This window comes from Lethenteron reissneri, chromosome 30 (assembly GCF_015708825.2).
Source record: "Lethenteron reissneri isolate LAM-NWPU_2019-01 chromosome 30, ASM1570882v1, whole genome shotgun sequence".
Taxonomy (NCBI): domain Eukaryota; kingdom Metazoa; phylum Chordata; class Hyperoartia; order Petromyzontiformes; family Petromyzontidae; genus Lethenteron; species Lethenteron reissneri.
The window spans coordinates 1,565,817-1,583,676 of record NC_083808.1 but is presented as its reverse complement, the minus strand read 5'-3'; the positions used below and the strand labels follow the sequence as shown (position 1 = coordinate 1,583,676).

The 17,860-nt window shown below is 56.4% G+C and overlaps 1 protein-coding gene across 1 annotated transcript; it reads right to left on the bottom strand.

Moving 5' to 3' along the window:
* Nucleotides 1-1,616: 1,616 nt before the first annotated feature.
* Nucleotides 1,617-6,899, bottom strand: LOC133349364 (serine/threonine-protein kinase pim-3-like). Its single transcript, XM_061562728.1, has 6 exons — nucleotides 6,586-6,899; nucleotides 6,077-6,183; nucleotides 5,711-5,761; nucleotides 4,856-5,234; nucleotides 4,042-4,218; nucleotides 1,617-3,448 (listed from the first exon to the last, which is right to left on the bottom strand). The coding sequence occupies exons 1-6, from the start codon at nucleotides 6,671-6,673 to the stop codon at nucleotides 3,270-3,272; spliced, it is 981 nt and encodes a 326-aa protein (XP_061418712.1). The 5' UTR covers nucleotides 6,674-6,899; the 3' UTR covers nucleotides 1,617-3,269.
* Between the last annotated feature and the right edge of the window lie 10,961 nt (nucleotides 6,900-17,860).

Here is a 17,860-nt window from a genome sequence, read left to right as displayed (position 1 = left end):
TTAAACATTATTTTTTAGATGTTATGTTTCGGCTTGGGTCTAATTGTCCACGCTCAACTCACGTTGGCTGTACATCACCACGGCCCCTTACGTTATGGCAAACCTCGGAGCCACTTCCTGGAGTCGTGGAGTTCTGCCATTACGAGTAGGGTACATTTAATTAAAGCGTATTTAAAAAAAAAGTATTTTAAATATTTTTACTTTTACGTTTTAATTCTCACGATCCGAACCATCGAGCGTGTCCCCGGCGCACGAAGTCACGGGTTTAGTGACGTCACGCGCTTGTGACGATTGCGCCTGTAAGTTGATCCGTGACGTCACGCACAGAGGTGGCGTCGCGCCGGTTGTACACGAATGACGTCACGGCTAGCGCCTCAAGCTTTGCAAGGGCTGGTCACGTGGACCCAACATTACCTGCAGTGCAGAATCACAACAGTCGTGCACTGGGCTGTAAGCAATGGACACAACGCAGACTGCTGTAGTCGTACAAACGCCATCAATGGATTTCAATGTCGTAATTATACACTTATTTCTGAGCCATGCCCATTGCCATGCGTGATGATGTGGATTTTGCTGTTGCTATGGGTGATGTTGCTATGCACGTGGGTGCGATGGTAGATGTGGATGATGCTGTTGCTATGGATGATGTTGCTGCGATGATGCTCTGATTATTTTTATTTAGTATTCCGCTTGTATAGTCACGAAAGCCTCACCGAGTCTCATGACTCTTATGCAGGAGGCTCCTGCCAAATTTCCGCAGTCGGGGACGAGAATTGTTCTGTATATTCCAATTGGGTACTTGATGATGCAGGGGATAATGACGCTGTTGCTAGGGTGATGATGTTGTGAGTGCTGATGCTGTGGGTGATGCTGTTGCTAGGGTGATGATTTTGTGAGTGATGCTGGGGATGATGCTGTTGCTAGGGTGATGATGCTGTGGGTGATGCTGGGGATGATGCTGTTGCTAGGGTGATGATGCTGTGGGTGATGCTGGGGATGATGCTGTTGCTAGGGTGATGATGCTGTGGGTGATGCTGAGGATGATGCTGTTGCTAGGGTGATGATGCTGTTGCTAGGGTGATTCTGTGGGTGATCCTGGGAATTATGCTGTTGCTAGGGTGATGATGCTGTGGGTGATGCTGGGGATGATGCTGTTGCTAGAGTGATGATGCTGTTGCTAGGGTGATGATGCTGTGGGTGATCCTGGGAATGATGCTGTTGCTAGGGTGATGATGCTGTGGGTGATCCTGGGAATGATGCTGTTGCTAGGGTGATGATGCTGTGGGTGATGCTGAGGATGATGCAGTTGCTAGGGTGATGATGCTGTGAGTAATGCTGGGGATGATGCTGTTGCTAGGGTGATGATGCTGTTGCTATGGTGATGATGCTGTGGGTGATGCTGGGGATGATGCAGTTGCTAGAGTGATGATGCTGTGGGTGATGGTACCGTGGACGATGCTGTGAGTGATACTGAGGATGATTTAGCTGAGGATGATGCTGAGGATGATGCTGTTGCTCAGGCGATGATGCTGTGGGTGATGATATTGCTGTGGGTGCTACCTCCAGAAATCGTGCAGGTGCATTCAGGAGCCAAAACTCAAGACGTGAGCCCAGAGTTACAAAAGGACAATTCTTTATTATTTGAATTCCACGATAAAAAAATAACGTCAACTTTCCTTTCTCGTCTCTGATATTTACACGGATGCCGCACTGGAGGCCTTAAATTAAAACGAGCTGCCTTGGAACGCGTGGGGCCGTGCGGCACCACGACCCCTCTGCATGTACACACCCACTCGTGCAGCGTCACTCATAAATAAAAAATAAATTATCTCAAAGCCTGCAAACAGCTATTCCTTTTTAAAATACGGAACCGATAAATAAATACAAATATCTGTACAGTATATTGTGCACAAAATAAGACCCATCTTCTGGCGTTTCAGTGAAAAGCATCGCTGTGTTGTCGTTTGTTGTAAACACCGCTGCAACCAATCACGAGCATTGTCTCGGGGACTCATGGGGTGTGCTAAATGAGTGGAACGATGCAGTGTGCAGGCGGTGCAACTGCACCCTAGACCCATGGACCAGGGGCTATGCCAACCTTGCCAACTGGGTATACATTAGTCTGGGTGTCAATGCGAGTCTAAGATTCTCTATGTGAGCTATTGGTCTCCTATGCGAGTCTTGTCGTTATGTGAGTCTGTGTCCCCATGTGAGTCTGTGTCCCTTCCTTTAGTCGACGGGTCTCTAATGTAGCGTGGATATCGATTGTGTAGGCAGTGCAATTGCACTGGGGCCCATGGGCCAGAGGGGCCCAGGTAACGAGCTTAGAATATTGGGGGAAATAGCACAGGAGTCCCATTCATTCAATTCCAGGCACCATTGCCCATGCCCTGGCTTGAGGGGTCAGATAGGTTTTGGGATTGAGAATTAACTTAGGAATTCTGGTGAGGGCTCGTGATTGGCTGTAGCGGTGTGTCCTACAGCACCGGTTGGTCGTCGTTTCACGCACGCCATTGCGCCTATATCTCCGCGCGCCCACAGTTGCATTGCTTGTGCTGAGCCCCGGCGAGGCAAGGGGGTCCGAAGGCAGACTGCGACGGCGGAGGCGTGGGCCCGGCTAGCCCACGGCCTCCACGCCACCCCCCCCTCCTCCCCCTCCCCCCAGCGTGAGTGGTGGGGGGAGGGGGCCCATCCCAGCTTCCTTGGAAAGGAGGGACTCCTGGGCGGGCCCCGTCTTCGTGTGTGCACCCCCTTTGTCACTGGCACGTCCAATCCGAGCCAGTGCGGGACCCTCACGGTACGGGCGGTGTTCCACTGTTTTCGGCGCCGAGCCAGACCCATGCCGTCGCGAGACATCTGGGTCTGTCTCGGGGCCGAGCAGGGCAGGGGGACTAACGGTGCGTTTGTCGGGTGCGACGTCGGTCAGACGGCTCAGTAACACCGAGGACGCGGCGCCTCCGGCTCGTCCGTCTGCGCGTGACGTCAGCGGCACGGCTCGGCTTCTCGCGGCGGAGGTGGAAAAACAGCCGGTTGCCTATCGAACCGCACGCGCGCCGGGCCGGGCCGGCCTGGAAAAAGAGGTATTTGGGGTTCTGACCCTCTCCGAGAGCCCCCCAGGCGAATCGAGTCGTGTGCCCGACCACCGGAGCCAGTTCATTGGAAGACCTTGGCCGTGGCGGGGGGAGGGTCGCGTCCGCCCACCGGCGAGCGAGCCGGCGGGCGGGAGGTAGTGTAGAGGCAGCGGGGTCCGCTGCGTGAGAGCTCCCCGCTCACAGCTCCAGGCTCTCCTTGCTCGAGCTCGTGCTGGACTGGTCGCGCTTGGCGAGCGGCAGCGCCGGCTCCCCCTCGCTCTCCGACTCGACGAGCCACGGGTGAGCGAGGATCTCGTCGAGCAAGGGCCGCTCGGACGGGCGCACGTTGAGGCACGCGCGGATCAGCTCTTGGCATTCTGGCGACGGCAGAGAGGGGAGAGGAGGAGTGTCAGCTACGTCGAGCAGGGGTAAAGATACATCCGAACGCGTTGCTCCTCTAGCACTAAGCATAGCCACTGACTCTTATTCAGCTATCCGAGTCATGACCACTACCTCGAGCTTATTGCTGGAGCTTGTTATGTATCTAAAATTTATTTTATTTTAAAATAAAAATTGTATCAATAAAAAAACTGAAACTGATCCAGAGTGTGCTTGCCAAAAAAAGTACAAATGTTGAAAATAATTATTGGTGTGGGAAGCCAATAAATAGGCCAATGGGGATGTATGGAGACGATAGGTGGCAGTGAGGAGGCGTGTGGATGTGTGTGTGGGGGTGTGTGGGTGTGTGTGTGGGGTGTGGGGTGTGTGTGGGGTGTGTGGGTGTGTGTGGGGGTGTGTGGTTGTGTATGTGTGGGTGTGTGTGGTTGTGTGTGGGGGTGTGTGGTTGTGTATGTGTGGGTGTGTGTGGGTGTGTGTGGTTGTGTGTGGTTGTGGTTGTGTGTGTGTATGGGTGTGTGGGTGTGTGCGTGTGTAGGGCTTTGCGGTCCGCCAGGGGGCGCTGCTGGCTCACCGGGGGACACGCGCTTCCTGAAGGCCACGTGCGCGCGCAGGATCTCCTCGTCGTGCTCGAAGGGGATGTCGCCGCACACCATGTCGTAGAGCAGCACGCCCAGGGACCACACGGCGGCCGAGCGGCCGTGGTAGCGGTGGTAGCGGATCCACTCGGGGGGGCTGTAGACGCGCGTGCCTGCACGGGGAGAGAGGGCGGGGAGGCAACGTGGTCACGCTCGGCTCGGAACGTTCATTCATTCATCAGTCTTCATCGGCAGCAATAGCAGCGGCAACACTGGCGATAGTGGTGGTAGCAGCAATAGCAGCTGCAGCGTGGCCCCAGCCATGCAGTATTCACACCGGCACCACGACCAGTAGCGGTGGAATCAGCACCACGACCAGCAGCGGCATCGTCGCCACGCGCCGATGAGGATTGATCGGCGCTCGCCACGTGGATTTTTTTTCATTGATTCGGCGCGAAGCGCGGGAAGATCTCCCGCCCCATACCCAGCCCCCCCACCCCATACCCAGCCCCCCCACCCCATACCTAGTCCCCACCCAGTCCCCTCCCACCCAGCCCCCCGATCTCCGCACCTTGCGACCCCACCCCAAATCCTCCGTACCCCTCGCACTCCTCTCTCCCTCCCGCCAAACCATCCCCCCTCCCCCCACCCTCCGCCCCTCTCGCCCCCGGCTCCCCCCCACCTCAAGGAACGATCGGAGCGCACCCCGCCAGCCAACGCTGCGACGGCTCTCGATCCACGACCCCCGCCCAACCCCAGCAGAGCGACCACCTCCTACAACCCCCCGCCCGCCCGCCCTGCCCTGCTCACCGTCAAAGTCGGTGTAGACCGTGTCCTTGAGCAGGGCGCCCGAGCCGAAGTCGATGAGCTTGAGCTCCCCTCTCTTGAGGTCGACGAGGATGTTCTCGTCCTTGACGTCGCGGTGCAGCACCCCGCAGGCGTGGCAGTGGCGCACCGCCTCCACCACCTGGCGGAAGAAGCCCCTCGCCACGGACTCGGCCAGGGCGCCGCGCTCCGTGATGAAGTCGAAGAGGTCCCGCGCCGCCTCGGGCCGCTCCATGATGAGCACGAAGCTGTCGGCTCTCTCGAACCAGTCGAGCAGGCGGATGACGCCGGCGCACGGAGAGGCGCCCGCCTGCAGCACCTTCTTCATGAGCACCACCTCCAGCGGGACGAGCGCGCCGCTCGGCTGCGGGACAGAAGCAGGGCGGGGGGGGGGGGTGTTAGCCGGTGTGTGCTTGTGTGTGTTTGTGTGTGCTTGTGTGTGCAGGGTGTGGTGGTCAGGGGGGTACACGCAGGCTACTTGGTTGCAGGTTCGTGCAGGGTGCGATGGCGCAGGGTGTGTGTCTCGGGGTGCAATGCTCTGGGTGCGGTGGTGTAACAGGATGAGTGAGCGGTGCAGGCGCGGGACGCCGCGCGTGGTGCAAGGGCGTGGGGCGTGGTGCGGGGAGTGCTTTGGGCGGGGTGCGAGGGGTCGTCCCTGTGCAGCGCTGCAGGACGTCGGGAGCGAGGAGCGGAATGCTCTATGCAGGGTGTGTCTGTGTGCATGGTGCAGTGTGTGTAGGGTGCAGTGTGTGTGTGTGTAGTGTGTGTAGGGTGTGTGTGTGTAGGGTGTAGGGTGTGTGTGTGTAGGGTGCAGGGTGTGTGTGTGTAGGGTGCACTCACCAGCTGCCCCCACTCCGTGACCCGGTCTTTGCCCACGTGTTTGATCGCGACCTGCGGGAGGAGGCACGGGGAGGACGAGCAGCGGTCAGTGACCGCACAGGGCACACGCGCCGGCAGGCTTGGGGGTCGGGGGGGGGTGCTTGGGGGCCATGGGGTTTACAGCTGAGACTGAGCCATAGGACTATGGGCACGTCAAGGGGTCACACGTCAGTGTTTGGGGCAAATTTAGGACTTAGGGGGAAGATTAGTGGTGATGATTAGACTCGGGGTTATGGGTAGATTATAGGCTAGGGGTAGATGAGGGGCTAGGGGTAGATGAGAGGCTGGGGGTAGATGAGGGGCTGGGATAGATGGGAGGTTCCGTACCGGGAGGTTGTCGCTGAGTCGCACCCCCTCGTAGACGGTGCCAAATCCACCGCTGCCGAGCACCGCGCCCACGCGGTACAGCTTCTCCAGACTCTCCCGCTCCCGGCCTGAGAACGTGGAGAGGACGCGTCAGTGGGGAAGCAGGAGGTGTCGGGGAACCACGGGCGAGAGGAGGAGGAGGAGAGGGGACCCGGGGACCCGGGGCGGCGAGAGGAGGCGAGGGGGGACCCGGAGAGGCAGCGATGACGGCGAATCATGACTCACGGTGTAGGCGTGGTGGTGGTGATGGCGGGAATGAGAATAACGATGGTGGTGGTGATGATGGTGACGATGTGAATGGTGATGGGTAGTGATGGTTACGGTGACGATGTCAATGGTGATAATGACGATTTTGAATCAGGATTATGATGACGATAATGTATTCCTCTCGTGGAGTATTCCGCTTGATGATGATGATGATGGGAATTGATGATGATGAAGACGTTGACGATGATGATGGTGGTACTCACTGTGGTTAATCTGCAGCTTGACGGGTAAGTCCACGGTGGCAGGCGAGCACATGTGCGCTAAAGTTCCGATTTTTTTCGACAGCAGCATGGTCTATCCCGAGCCGGTGCAGACGAAGATGAAGAGGAGGGAGGAGGAGGACGAGAGGATGGTGGACGAGGTATCACGAGGCGATTAGATCACGAGTATCGAGGAGGTGATTTGAAAACCACGCGAAGCTTCCGTGCCGTCCCGTCGCCGTTAGTGTCTCAAGTGTCTCGGCGTCGTCTCGTCTCGTCTGCGTGCTCGCGTCTCGGTGTCCCCGCGTCTCTGTGCGGCCTCCCGGTCTCACACGCCCCCTCTTATCAACACCGCCTCCGTCCAATCAGAGAGCGCGGCACATCCCCCTCCTCGCAATCCCCCAGCGCCAGCTCCCCCCCACCGCCACCCTCTGCACCCACCGCGGAGGGGAAATCCTCTGGCGTGGGTGGGAGGAGGCGAGAAACGAGGGGGGAGGGGGGCGGGAGAGAGGGGGGAGGGAGGGAGGCGGGGAGAGGAGCGCCGCATGCCGAGAATTCTCGCGTCTCAGTCCAGTGCCACTCAAGCAAATGAGTGGTCGGAAGGGATTTGTATGCATGGAAGGAAATGGGGAGGGGGGGCTGGGGGGGCTTCACGGAGTTCCCCCCCTTCAAGGCCCCCTCCGGACCCCCTTGGGCCCCCCACTCCTACTTCCCCCCCCCCCCCACCACACCCGCCTGGCGTTGCGCACCCCCGAAACTGAGGATGACGACGCGGGTTCTGTTTTGATGAGACGCCTCGGCCCAGCGCCCCGAGCGGCGGAGCAGAGTGACTCACGCTCACGCTCGCATCGCTGTTCGTCAGCGCCGTCGTCACCCACGTCTTCACTCTCATCGCTACCATCGTCACCTCGTCACGGTTGTCTCATCATCACCGCCATTACAACAGCAGCATCATAGCATCGTGGTAAATCGTCACAGCATTGGCATCATCGGCATCACATGGCTCTCGTGATGTGAGCACCACTTGAGCATGTCATCATAACATCATCAGCACAAAGGAATTCCATCATCATAGCCATCACATCATCAGTTATCACATCATCATCATTCCTATTATCGTCATCAACATGACATCATACATAATCATCATCACAGCATCATTATCATCATCATACAATAATCAGCACCGCACACACACTGTGGTCATCACAGCATTATCATCAGTATCGTGTGAACATTCAATCATCATAATAGCACGATCATCATCATCATCGTATCAACATAAAATCATCACAATAGCAGTGAGCGCTGCGCGCCACCTGTACGTTCCGTAGTAACTTCTGCTCAGAGGCAGCCGAGTCACTTATTGACAAGAACTCGCCTCTGCGGCCAGGGTCAAACTTTCCCAAAGCGAGCGGGCAGCCACGTGCGCGACCCGAATTAGCAGCAGCAAATTCCCACGATTATTATGGGAAAGAAATCATAAACGAGAATCATAAACTCCCCCCCCCCCATCCTTCCACCCCGTTCCCACCTAATTCCCCCCTGCCACGTGCATGGGAACTCCGCAGGCTGCTCACCCACCCAAAGACAAAGATCCCCCGTATAGCCTTGGCCGATTGTTGGGGCAGGTGCGGTTAGCGAGCACACATGAAGCCTGGCACTGCACACGAGGGTGTGGGTGGCCAGCACCACGCCCGGCCGCCTTTGTCTCCTTAGCTGGCAATGTTTACGCATCGCAGCAGGTATTCATTTGAGACTGAGTCGACCTAGGGAAGGACCAGGGACTGCTTCAGATAATCGTCATTTGTGTTGGTGGCTGTGAGCGGGAATCGAACTCCGGTGGCCGGGTTCGTAGCGCAACGCACTGACTGCGACACTACGGCTCACCCCCCCCACCCTTTCACCCCTCCTGCCACCCCCCACTCAGCCCCTTTACCCCCCACCGCCCCCACCCTTTGAACCGACCTCGCTGTGTCTTTATCATCAGAGCTCATCTCGTCCTCCAGGTACTATTTTTATCGTCTGAAGTGAGCAGCAGTTGAGCTCCCCACGTGCGGCCTCGTGCACCACGAGGTAAGCACACGGGGTCACGTGGGCTATACCCCCCCCCCCCCCGCACGCGCGGTGGGTCACGCGGGGACCCGTCCACACACGCAAGGGGTCAACTCGCTCCACGCGGGGTCACCTGAGAACGGACCCCTATACACACGGCGATCACGCGGGGACCGCTCCACATGGCTACATAGGGGATCACGCGGGATCACACACCTACACCCGGGGCACCCCTCCCTCTGGGGTCAAGCCTCGATCCCAATACACGAAGAGGGGGCAAGAGGTGATTGTCAACATGGGATCCATAAATCTGAATTTGTGTTTATGGTGGATGAATCCGATGAGCTACAAAGACCTTTTACACAGACGTCCAGCAGATACAGGGTCACGCGAGATCCCATATCTCTACCCGGGACTCCACTCCTTAAGGTGTCAATCCTGAATCGCTATCCACGATGAGGGGGCAAGAGAGGGGGTCGTCAATATGGGATCCCTATACACAGGGGTCATGCAGGGTCCTCTAAACACGACCCCCCCCCCGCCACAATAGGTAGGACCTTCACACACGGGGTCAGGCGGGACCCTCTTCACGAGGGGTCACGTGGGGACTGCACGTATGGGACCCGGCACGTGGGTCGCACACGGACCCCTCCTGCTGCTGCTGCTGCTCATGCAGAAAACTTTCCACTGCCCATGTCGCCCTTGCCGAGCACGTGGCAATTACACGGCATCCACGATGGCAAAGGTCCCCCGTGTAGCCTACACGGGGTTGCGGGGTAAGTGCTGTTATCCAACATTTCTGACAGACCGGTACGGCTCACTAAGGGGTGACGGTAACCAGGACCACGCCCGGCTGCCTTTGTCTTCCCAGTACGGATGATACCGTTTATAAAAGACAAACACAAAGCTCCCCCGTGTAGGCATGAAGAGCGTTAGGGCAAGTGGTGTTAGCCAAGGCCAATACGGAGCACGATGGGGTGGTGTGGCCAGGAGATGTACACACGTACATACATGTAAAGACAAAGATCCCCCGTATAGCCTCTCACAAAATGTTGGCACAAGTCCTGTTCGCAAAAATAAACACTTGGTATGACTGTGCAGTGTAGGCCAGGCTTGTTGGGGACTCGTACATCCCTCCAAGATGCCTGGTCAGTGTGGAGGATTCGGCCAGAATAACCTTTAGAGCTCCCACTGAAGTGGAAGAGGCCCATCCGACACACGAGGCACAGACACGGGGCACAAACACGGGACGCAGACACGAGACATAAACACGAGATCCTGACACGGTGGAGGTGACACATGAAGCCAAGCGAAGTCCACGTGGCTGTGAGTGGAATGAGGGGGGGGGGGGCACGCGGGATTCCCGCTGAAACCACAGCTGGAGCGTGGCAGCGTGCGGGATATTTGTGGTCACACGTCACCATGTGCGCGTGTTCGGTTCAACATCACTGCTGCTGCTTCTGTTGTTATTGTACTCGTTGCCAATGTGTGCTGGTGGTCCTCATCATCATCATCATTCGCACCACCTTTTTCACGAACATAAATGTATTAATAACTCTCATCGATCGTGTTGGGTGGGTGCGTTGGGGCGGGGTGGTGGCAAGGTGGTTATGGGGAGGGGGGGAGGGCAGCCAGGTAAAAGACGAGAGAGAGGGGGAGGGCGCCACCACACGCACGGTGGTGAGTCTCGATATGAATGGAGTGGAGTTTGTAGTTCCACTTCATCCTGCTCCCTCTCCCTCACCAAAGACGCTCACCGCATCGTCGCGCGCTTTCAGATGCGCTTCTGGGGCCGTCTGGAACGCTCTTCCGATATTAAGAAGCCACTGGAGCTATGCACTTTTTAATTATCATCTAGATTGACAAACTAATTTTTTTAGAACTGATTGTTGCTGTGTTTAGTTTCTTGTCCTTGCCCGCACCTCCGATTAGCACGGTTGGCTTAGTACGGTGCGAAAGAAGTTTGACGTACGTGCATTTCATGACATCGATCCCGGTGCGCCTTCAGTGACTTCCCGAGGTACGCCTCCTCCTCATCATCATCACCACCGCCGTGTGCTTGGTGGCTTAGAGATCACGAGTTCTCTCCGTTTTAGTTTGCCACGTTGGCCCTTCTCCCCTAGCCCAACCATCTCCCCCCCCCCCCCACAATATTGATGGTAGCCATGAATGCATTTCTTTGTCGCGAGGACAGCGGTGCGAATTGTGACGATGGCGGTGACGACGACGACGACGACGATGGCGGTGACGACGACGACGACGACGATGATGATGATGAGTGCGTTACTCCACTCCGTCGTCGACTTCCGCATGACGGGAAGAGCTCACCACGGGACGTCTCGAGTCCCGCGATTCTCTCAACGGAGGCTTCCTCGTGAGTAGCTCAGAGGAGGAGGAGGCGACAGTGGCACGCCTCTAGCAACAGATGTCCGTGCGGGGCAGGTTGATGCGACGCACGCTCCTCGGTAGCACGCGGAGGTCATGCCGCATCCTTCACTCGTGGGTCGCGTGGCCGCATCATCGCCCTCCCCGTGCCTCGAGAGATGGAGAGTGAATCTGGCCCGGTGGCGGTGGTGGTGGTGGTGGCGGTGACCACGCTGCACGTGGCTTTCTGTGACGCGGCCCTGCACAGTCAGCAGCGAGGGTTGGTGGCTCACCGCACACAGAGGTTGGGAAACTCCCTTCCAGTCGACAGGGAGCCGTAGCCTGGCTCGCCAGGAGAAGGCGGCACAGCAAGGGTAGACGAATCTCCATCTGTTTCCATCTGTACGGGGATGTTGTTGCCCCCTCGCGCATGGCGTGGGGTTTTTTCCGGGGTGCTCCGGTTTACTCCTAATTAAAATAGTAATACGAATAATGATGACCGAATCACTAAATTGCGCTGAAAACATCTTCAAATAAAAGACTCTTATGAAGCAGCAGCAGGAACCCCTCTGAAAAAAAGAGTCCGACGATTCAGCGTGGCCATCCTGGATAACCAAGTCAATGGAAACCACCGCTGAACGTTGCGTAAACGTTCGTGGTGGTGGTGGTGACGCGTGTTTGTCAATTGCACAGAGACACCGAGTTTCTGGAGAAGCGGTGAGGAGCACGCGGATCGCGCAACCCGCGACCCGCGAGATTAGCGAACGCAGAGCGACTGTGGGGCTCAACCAGTGGGGTTTGGTGGACTTGCCGTGCTCGACACGTGGCCGGGAAGGGATGGTGGGCGAGACTGGTGACGGAGTAGCAGCCTAGAGGAGGAGGTAGTGGGGGGGGGGGGGGGCGATGAAATCAGGTCACGTGTCGGAGCTCTCTGGGAGTTGCATCGTGAACGCGCCATCGGGATTGGTGACGCGGCATGACGAGGCTTTCATCCAGCAGTGGATATTTTGTTGGGGTTTTTCAATATTTCATCTGTATAATCCCTTGAGATATAACATCTCGTTTGGCAAAGGTTGTCCAGGCTGGCATTTAACACGTTCATAGCAAAGCGTACAGCGAATCAGAATCTTTATTTAGACTGCAAGAGGCATCCGATGAGCGAAGAAGCTCCTTTTCACAGATGAAAGCACACGTTTCATCTGTAACGGATATAGTTTGAATGCATGCAATGAATATTACCCATACAACGATCCCCCGTATAGTCTAAACAGATTGTTGGGCCAAGTGCTCTTAGCACCCGTGAAGGCCGCTACGGCACACGAGGGGCGGGGGGGGGGAACACCACACCCGGCCACCGTTGTCTCCCCAGTGACAATGTTTTTCCACGTTGCATCAGGTACTCATTTGAGGCTGAGTCAACCTAAGCTAGGCTCAGAACTGGTTCAGAAAATTCACCGTCACTGGTGTTGGTGGCCGTGAGGGCGAGCTAACCACTGCGCCACCGCTCTGCACGCTGGCGGCACGAGTGGGCGTGAGCGGGAGATGTTGAAGCAGACCTGGAAATAAACATTCAACACCATCATCACCAGCATCACCATCATCATCACAATTATCATTACCACCGCTATCATGAACATCACCCATTACAGTTATCATCACCACCATTGTCTCGATTTAAAGCTTTCGTGACTGCAGGGATTCATCTTCTTGGTCGGAAAGACAGATCTGTTCTTCACCTGAGGACGGCTGTTTGCGTTGTGGCCGAAACGTCGTGAGAATTATTTTATTATGTTTTATTTTTATTATTTTATTATTTCCATTCTACGTGACTTTACCGAAAGAACCAAGAAGACCACCATTGTCATCAACCTCATCATCGCCATCACTATTATCATTATCATCACCATTACCACCATCACCAATATCATAAGCACAATCAGCATCATCACAATTATCACCACTATTATTATCATCATCATCACCAGCATCATCATCATTATCTCCATAATTTTCAATCAACGCCACCTTTGTCATCAACATCAGCACCACCATTATCAGCACCACCGCCATAATCACCACCTGCCCATGCATTCTAGGAATCCTCCGTGGAGCTCACGCAGCACGTGGCTCGTGAGCGAAACAGCAGCGAACCCTTCATCACGGCGCTGTGCCGGGTGTTGCATGCGGTGGGGTGGGGGGGTGTGGAGGTGTTGAGGGTGACACGGGCGTGCTGTGAGCGTGGCGACCGCGTGGCGGGGTGCCGGACACGCCGTCCACGCGGGTCGGGAGTCTGCTCCGGCTCTGTCCGGTCCCCGAGGGACACGGGGTCCCCGGCGCGCGCGACTCGTGCGGGTGCCGTGCCGCCGCCCTTTGTTGTCTGTCAAGAACAACGGGGGGAGGGGGGTGGGGGTCACGCGAGGCTGCTCGTGGGTAGGAGTCCGCGTGTGACCCTGTTTGAGGTCCAGACACGAGGAGCCTCCCACCACCGCACTAGGGACCCCCCCCCCCCCAAGTAGCAATAATATCCTTGCACCCCCAACTCCTCGAGTGTTTAGGTAAGCATAGACAAATAGCACAGGATGGACGGTCAGGGGATTCATTATCGTCATTATCAGCCGTGGTCAATCCACTGCTGGATCAAGGCCACCCCAAGCTTCCCAAAACATTGGCTCATCCGTGCTGTGTTCAACCGCTCTGCAGATGTCCCACAACTTGGTACTCGTTTTATGGACCCCGAAGAGATGATAGGGAAGCCGCACGGGCTCACGACCCCACCACGGCCGTGTCCAAGCCGATATTTTGTGACTCGACTCGCAGCCACTTCGCTCACCGTTTCCTCCACCCGTGATGAGGGCGCGGTGTGATCACTCACCGTTTCATCTCATCCACCACACTCGGCTGAACCACATTGCAGGTTACACTCACCCACCTACTCGCTCACCCACACACTCGCTCACCTACCCACCCACTCGCTCACCCACCCACTCGCTCACCCACCCATCCACTCGATCACCCACCCACCCACTCGCTCACCCACTCACCCACCCACTCGCTCACACACCCACCCACCCACCCACACCCACCCATCTACTCGCTCACCCACCCACTCGCTCACCCACCCACCCACTCGCCCATCCACCCACCCACTCGCCCACCCACCCACCCACTCGCTCACCCACCCACTCGCTCACCCGCCCACCCATCCACTCGCTCACACCCACCCACTCGCTCATCCACCCACTCGCCCATCCACCCACCCACTCGCCCACCCACCCACTCGCCCACCCACTCGCCCACCCACCCACCACCCACTCGCTCACCCACCCACTCGCTCACCCACCCACTCGCTCACCCGCCCACTCGCTCATCCACCCACTCGCTCACCCGCTCACCCACCCACTCGCTCATCCACCCACCCACTCGCCCACCCACCCACTCGCTCACCCACGCACCCGCTCACTCATCCACCCACAACAACGCACTCACCCACTCACCACACTGCAAGTCACAACAACGCACTCTCCCACCCACTCACCGCCACACTGCAGCAGGTCACCTCACTCCCCTCTCGGCGTCTTTTCTCGCCCTGCTCCGCTTCGTAATTCCCTCTCCGACTCGTCCTGCCCAGGCTCGTATCATAAATAACCTCGCTCAATTCAATACGCGTGTTACACTCTTATCTGTTGCGACGTCCAGAGTAGTGCTGTTTCTTGCTGGCCGCTTGATGTTTTTTGTGGTCCTCTAGGCGCTGTTGCTCAGCAACCGTGTTATATAACAACAAAGTCACCCGGGATAGTGGCGATGAATCGACGAGTCGATCCATTTCGATCGTTTTGGCTGGCAATGTGCGCAGGTTATCCAACCGTGACTGTTATCTAACTGCTACTATTAGGTAATATAAAAAACTGGGAATCGGGCGACATATTTTAAATTGTAATTCTCATCGGGGATCCAAGGTGTAGGGTCTAGAGTCCAAGTCGCATTCTCCACTCTTGTTTTCTCTTTGGCCTCTGTGTGTTCTCTTTAGAAGGGCCATTGCCCGAAACGTCGCCCGTGATATATATTTTAAGGCTAATGTTTTGAGTTTGCCTGTGTGTGTGTAAATATTTTAACTTTTCAAAAAAATACAAACATGCAAATTGAATGCAAATTAGGTGAACGAAGTGAATCACTTTATCCAAACAAGACCAGGGTAACCCCAAACAATGCAAACGAGGCGGCAAGATTTGTGTGTGCGTGTTCGGGAGTGGGGGGGGGGTGTTAATTTGAGCGGTGGCACACTCCTGTCATAAAGACGCCAACCTGAGTTCGATGCCCGGCCAGAGTCAACATGAGTGAGCGAGTGACATACAGTATACACACACACATACACATCCAGTCGATATAGAGACCAGTCGTGGGGCTTCACCTCCCTTCACGAACCCGCATTGACCAGTGCGGTGAAGTATGGTCAAACTACTCCGAAGACCGACACCACAAGGGGGGGGGGGAGGCCTTCATCCAGCAGTGGATTGATATCGCGCGCAACATTCATTACGAATGCGCCGCTGCCCTCGTCAGCTGACAGTGGCGGTGGTGCTGAGTGATGGCATCTGCTCGTGTTCTGGGTTACGTAACAACGACCCCGCTGATCTGTCTGCACAGTCCCCCCCACCCACCCACCCACCGCTACACCCCGCATCTCCCCCCCCCCCCTCCGTGCACCCTCCTACCGCCCCCTCCCCAGCAATGGGCTCGTAATGGCTTTAATTGTGGTGACGCCACCCGCGTGATTAGCCACGATGAGACCCACAAACACTCGCGCCTTTGTGAGCGCGTGGTGGCCCTCCCTCATCCCTCTCCTGACTCCAATCAGCAGTGCCGCTCGCAGGACGTGACCTTGGCGAGGCATGGGGCGAGGATAGCGGGGTGGGGGAAGAGGCCCGCAGGGGTCCAGGACCACGTGCGGAGGAGAGAGGGAGGGGCCGCTAGACGGACTGAGGGTGGGCTTAGGGAACAAGTGCCAGTGTTGGCGATAGAGCTCGGGGTAGTGGCTAGTGTGGAGGGGCTCGTGAAGGGCGCTGCGACTGGGCAGTTGGAGGCAGTCGCCCTTTAGCAGCGGGCAGACGAGCGGAGCGCCGGGCGGATAAAATTAAGCAAGTTGGCACAGTAGGGGGTACAGCTGGTGGTGCATCTGCCAGTCATCTCAGTCGGTCAACCCATGGCACCTGCTGGGTCTGTCACGCGACCTCCTATCAGCGAACCTTCGACAATCCACGTGGCCTCAAAGTGCACCTGGCCTGGCACAGACGCCGTGAAAATCACTGGCACTTAGTGGCGAATGGGGGATATTGGTTAGTGATAGGGATCGTGTTAGGAGGGTGCGGTAGTGTTGGGTTTGGGGAAGAGTTTTAGGGCGAGCGTTAGGTTTGGGACTTGTGTTGGGGTTAATTGTAGGGCTCGTGTTCGGGCTAGGGGTAGAGTTTGAGTCGGCGACTCGTGTTGGGTTTAGATGTGAGAGCCGGGTGCTGTTGTTAGGGATCAGGTCGGGGCAGTGTTCGAGTTAGGATCAGTAATAACGACGGAGTTAATGATAACGTCAGGGCTCGGGTTCGTGGTCATGTGAGAAGTCGGGGCCATGGGAGTGTCCACGTCGACAGGAATGCTGCGTGATCGTCACGTGACCGCGTCATCGCCCGTCTCGCGCCGTGACCCTGGCGCACGGACACTGATCCCCTCCCGCCTTACCCCCCTCCCATGGCGGCAGCGGCGGGAGGGGGGGTCTATGGGAAGAGGGGGGGGGGGGTCTATGGGAAGAGGGAGGGGGGGGGGACAGTGCTGAGCTTGCCCCCTGCACCGTGGACGAGGAATAAAAATCGATCCCGAGCGCGCGACGTCTGGGCTGACTCAGCTCCCCGGACGACTCTAAAGTCACGCGCGGGGGCTGGGGGTGGCGAGATGCTAATGGGGGCGGGGGGGGGGTCGTCACTGACAGCGACTTCTAGCACCGCTGAAGGTGGAACGCACGGGTTCTTGTCCGGCTCACCCAGGGAGGGGGCCGACAACCTGTAGCTCGGAAGCCGTGTGCGGCTCTTTGACGACTGCCTAGCGGCTCTTGAAATATTGAGGTTGTTTTGGGTTTCGACCCCTGCGCTAGCCAAGCCTCTCGGAGACTGGAAGACCCCCCCCCCCTCTCTCCTTGGCACCCGATGTCATGGGAGCCAGTGTCATGCAAACCGACCATATCGAACCCCTACCCATGGAGCCTCGCACCTATGCAACTCCACCCCATGCAACACGTACCCTGGGAATCCAGTCTCATAGAACCCGTATCCATTTAACAAAACGTACCCATGGGTGCTGCGGTAGCGAGACGTCAACTACCTTGCCTGATATACATGTGGTCGTGGGTTCGATCCCAACTCTGACGCCCGTATATTTGGAGTTTGCATGTTTCTCTCCGTGGTCGCGTGGATTTTTCTCCGGGTCCTCTGGTTTTCCCTCCACATTTATATCACTTGTCAACAAAAAAAAATCTGGCCTGGACTTTTGCAGCTGTTTTAGACTAATTTCAGGGTGCTGATTCCAAATCTGATCTCAGATTTGCTCTATCACATCTAATTTTTATGCTATCGGCATACCCCATTTTCATTTTACCCGAAATTAACTCTGTCACTTATGATTGCAAGTTGTTGCGAGTCAGTGACTGCTTTAGTGTTAAAACATGGTGCGGTATTTTTAGGATAGTGTGTTTATAATATTATTTTATGTAGATATCCGCATTTATTTAATATTTTTCTTCAGCAGTTTTTATTGAAAATGCAATATTTGATATCTCAAAAACCTGATGTGATAGACAAAAAACTGATGCCAGATTTGG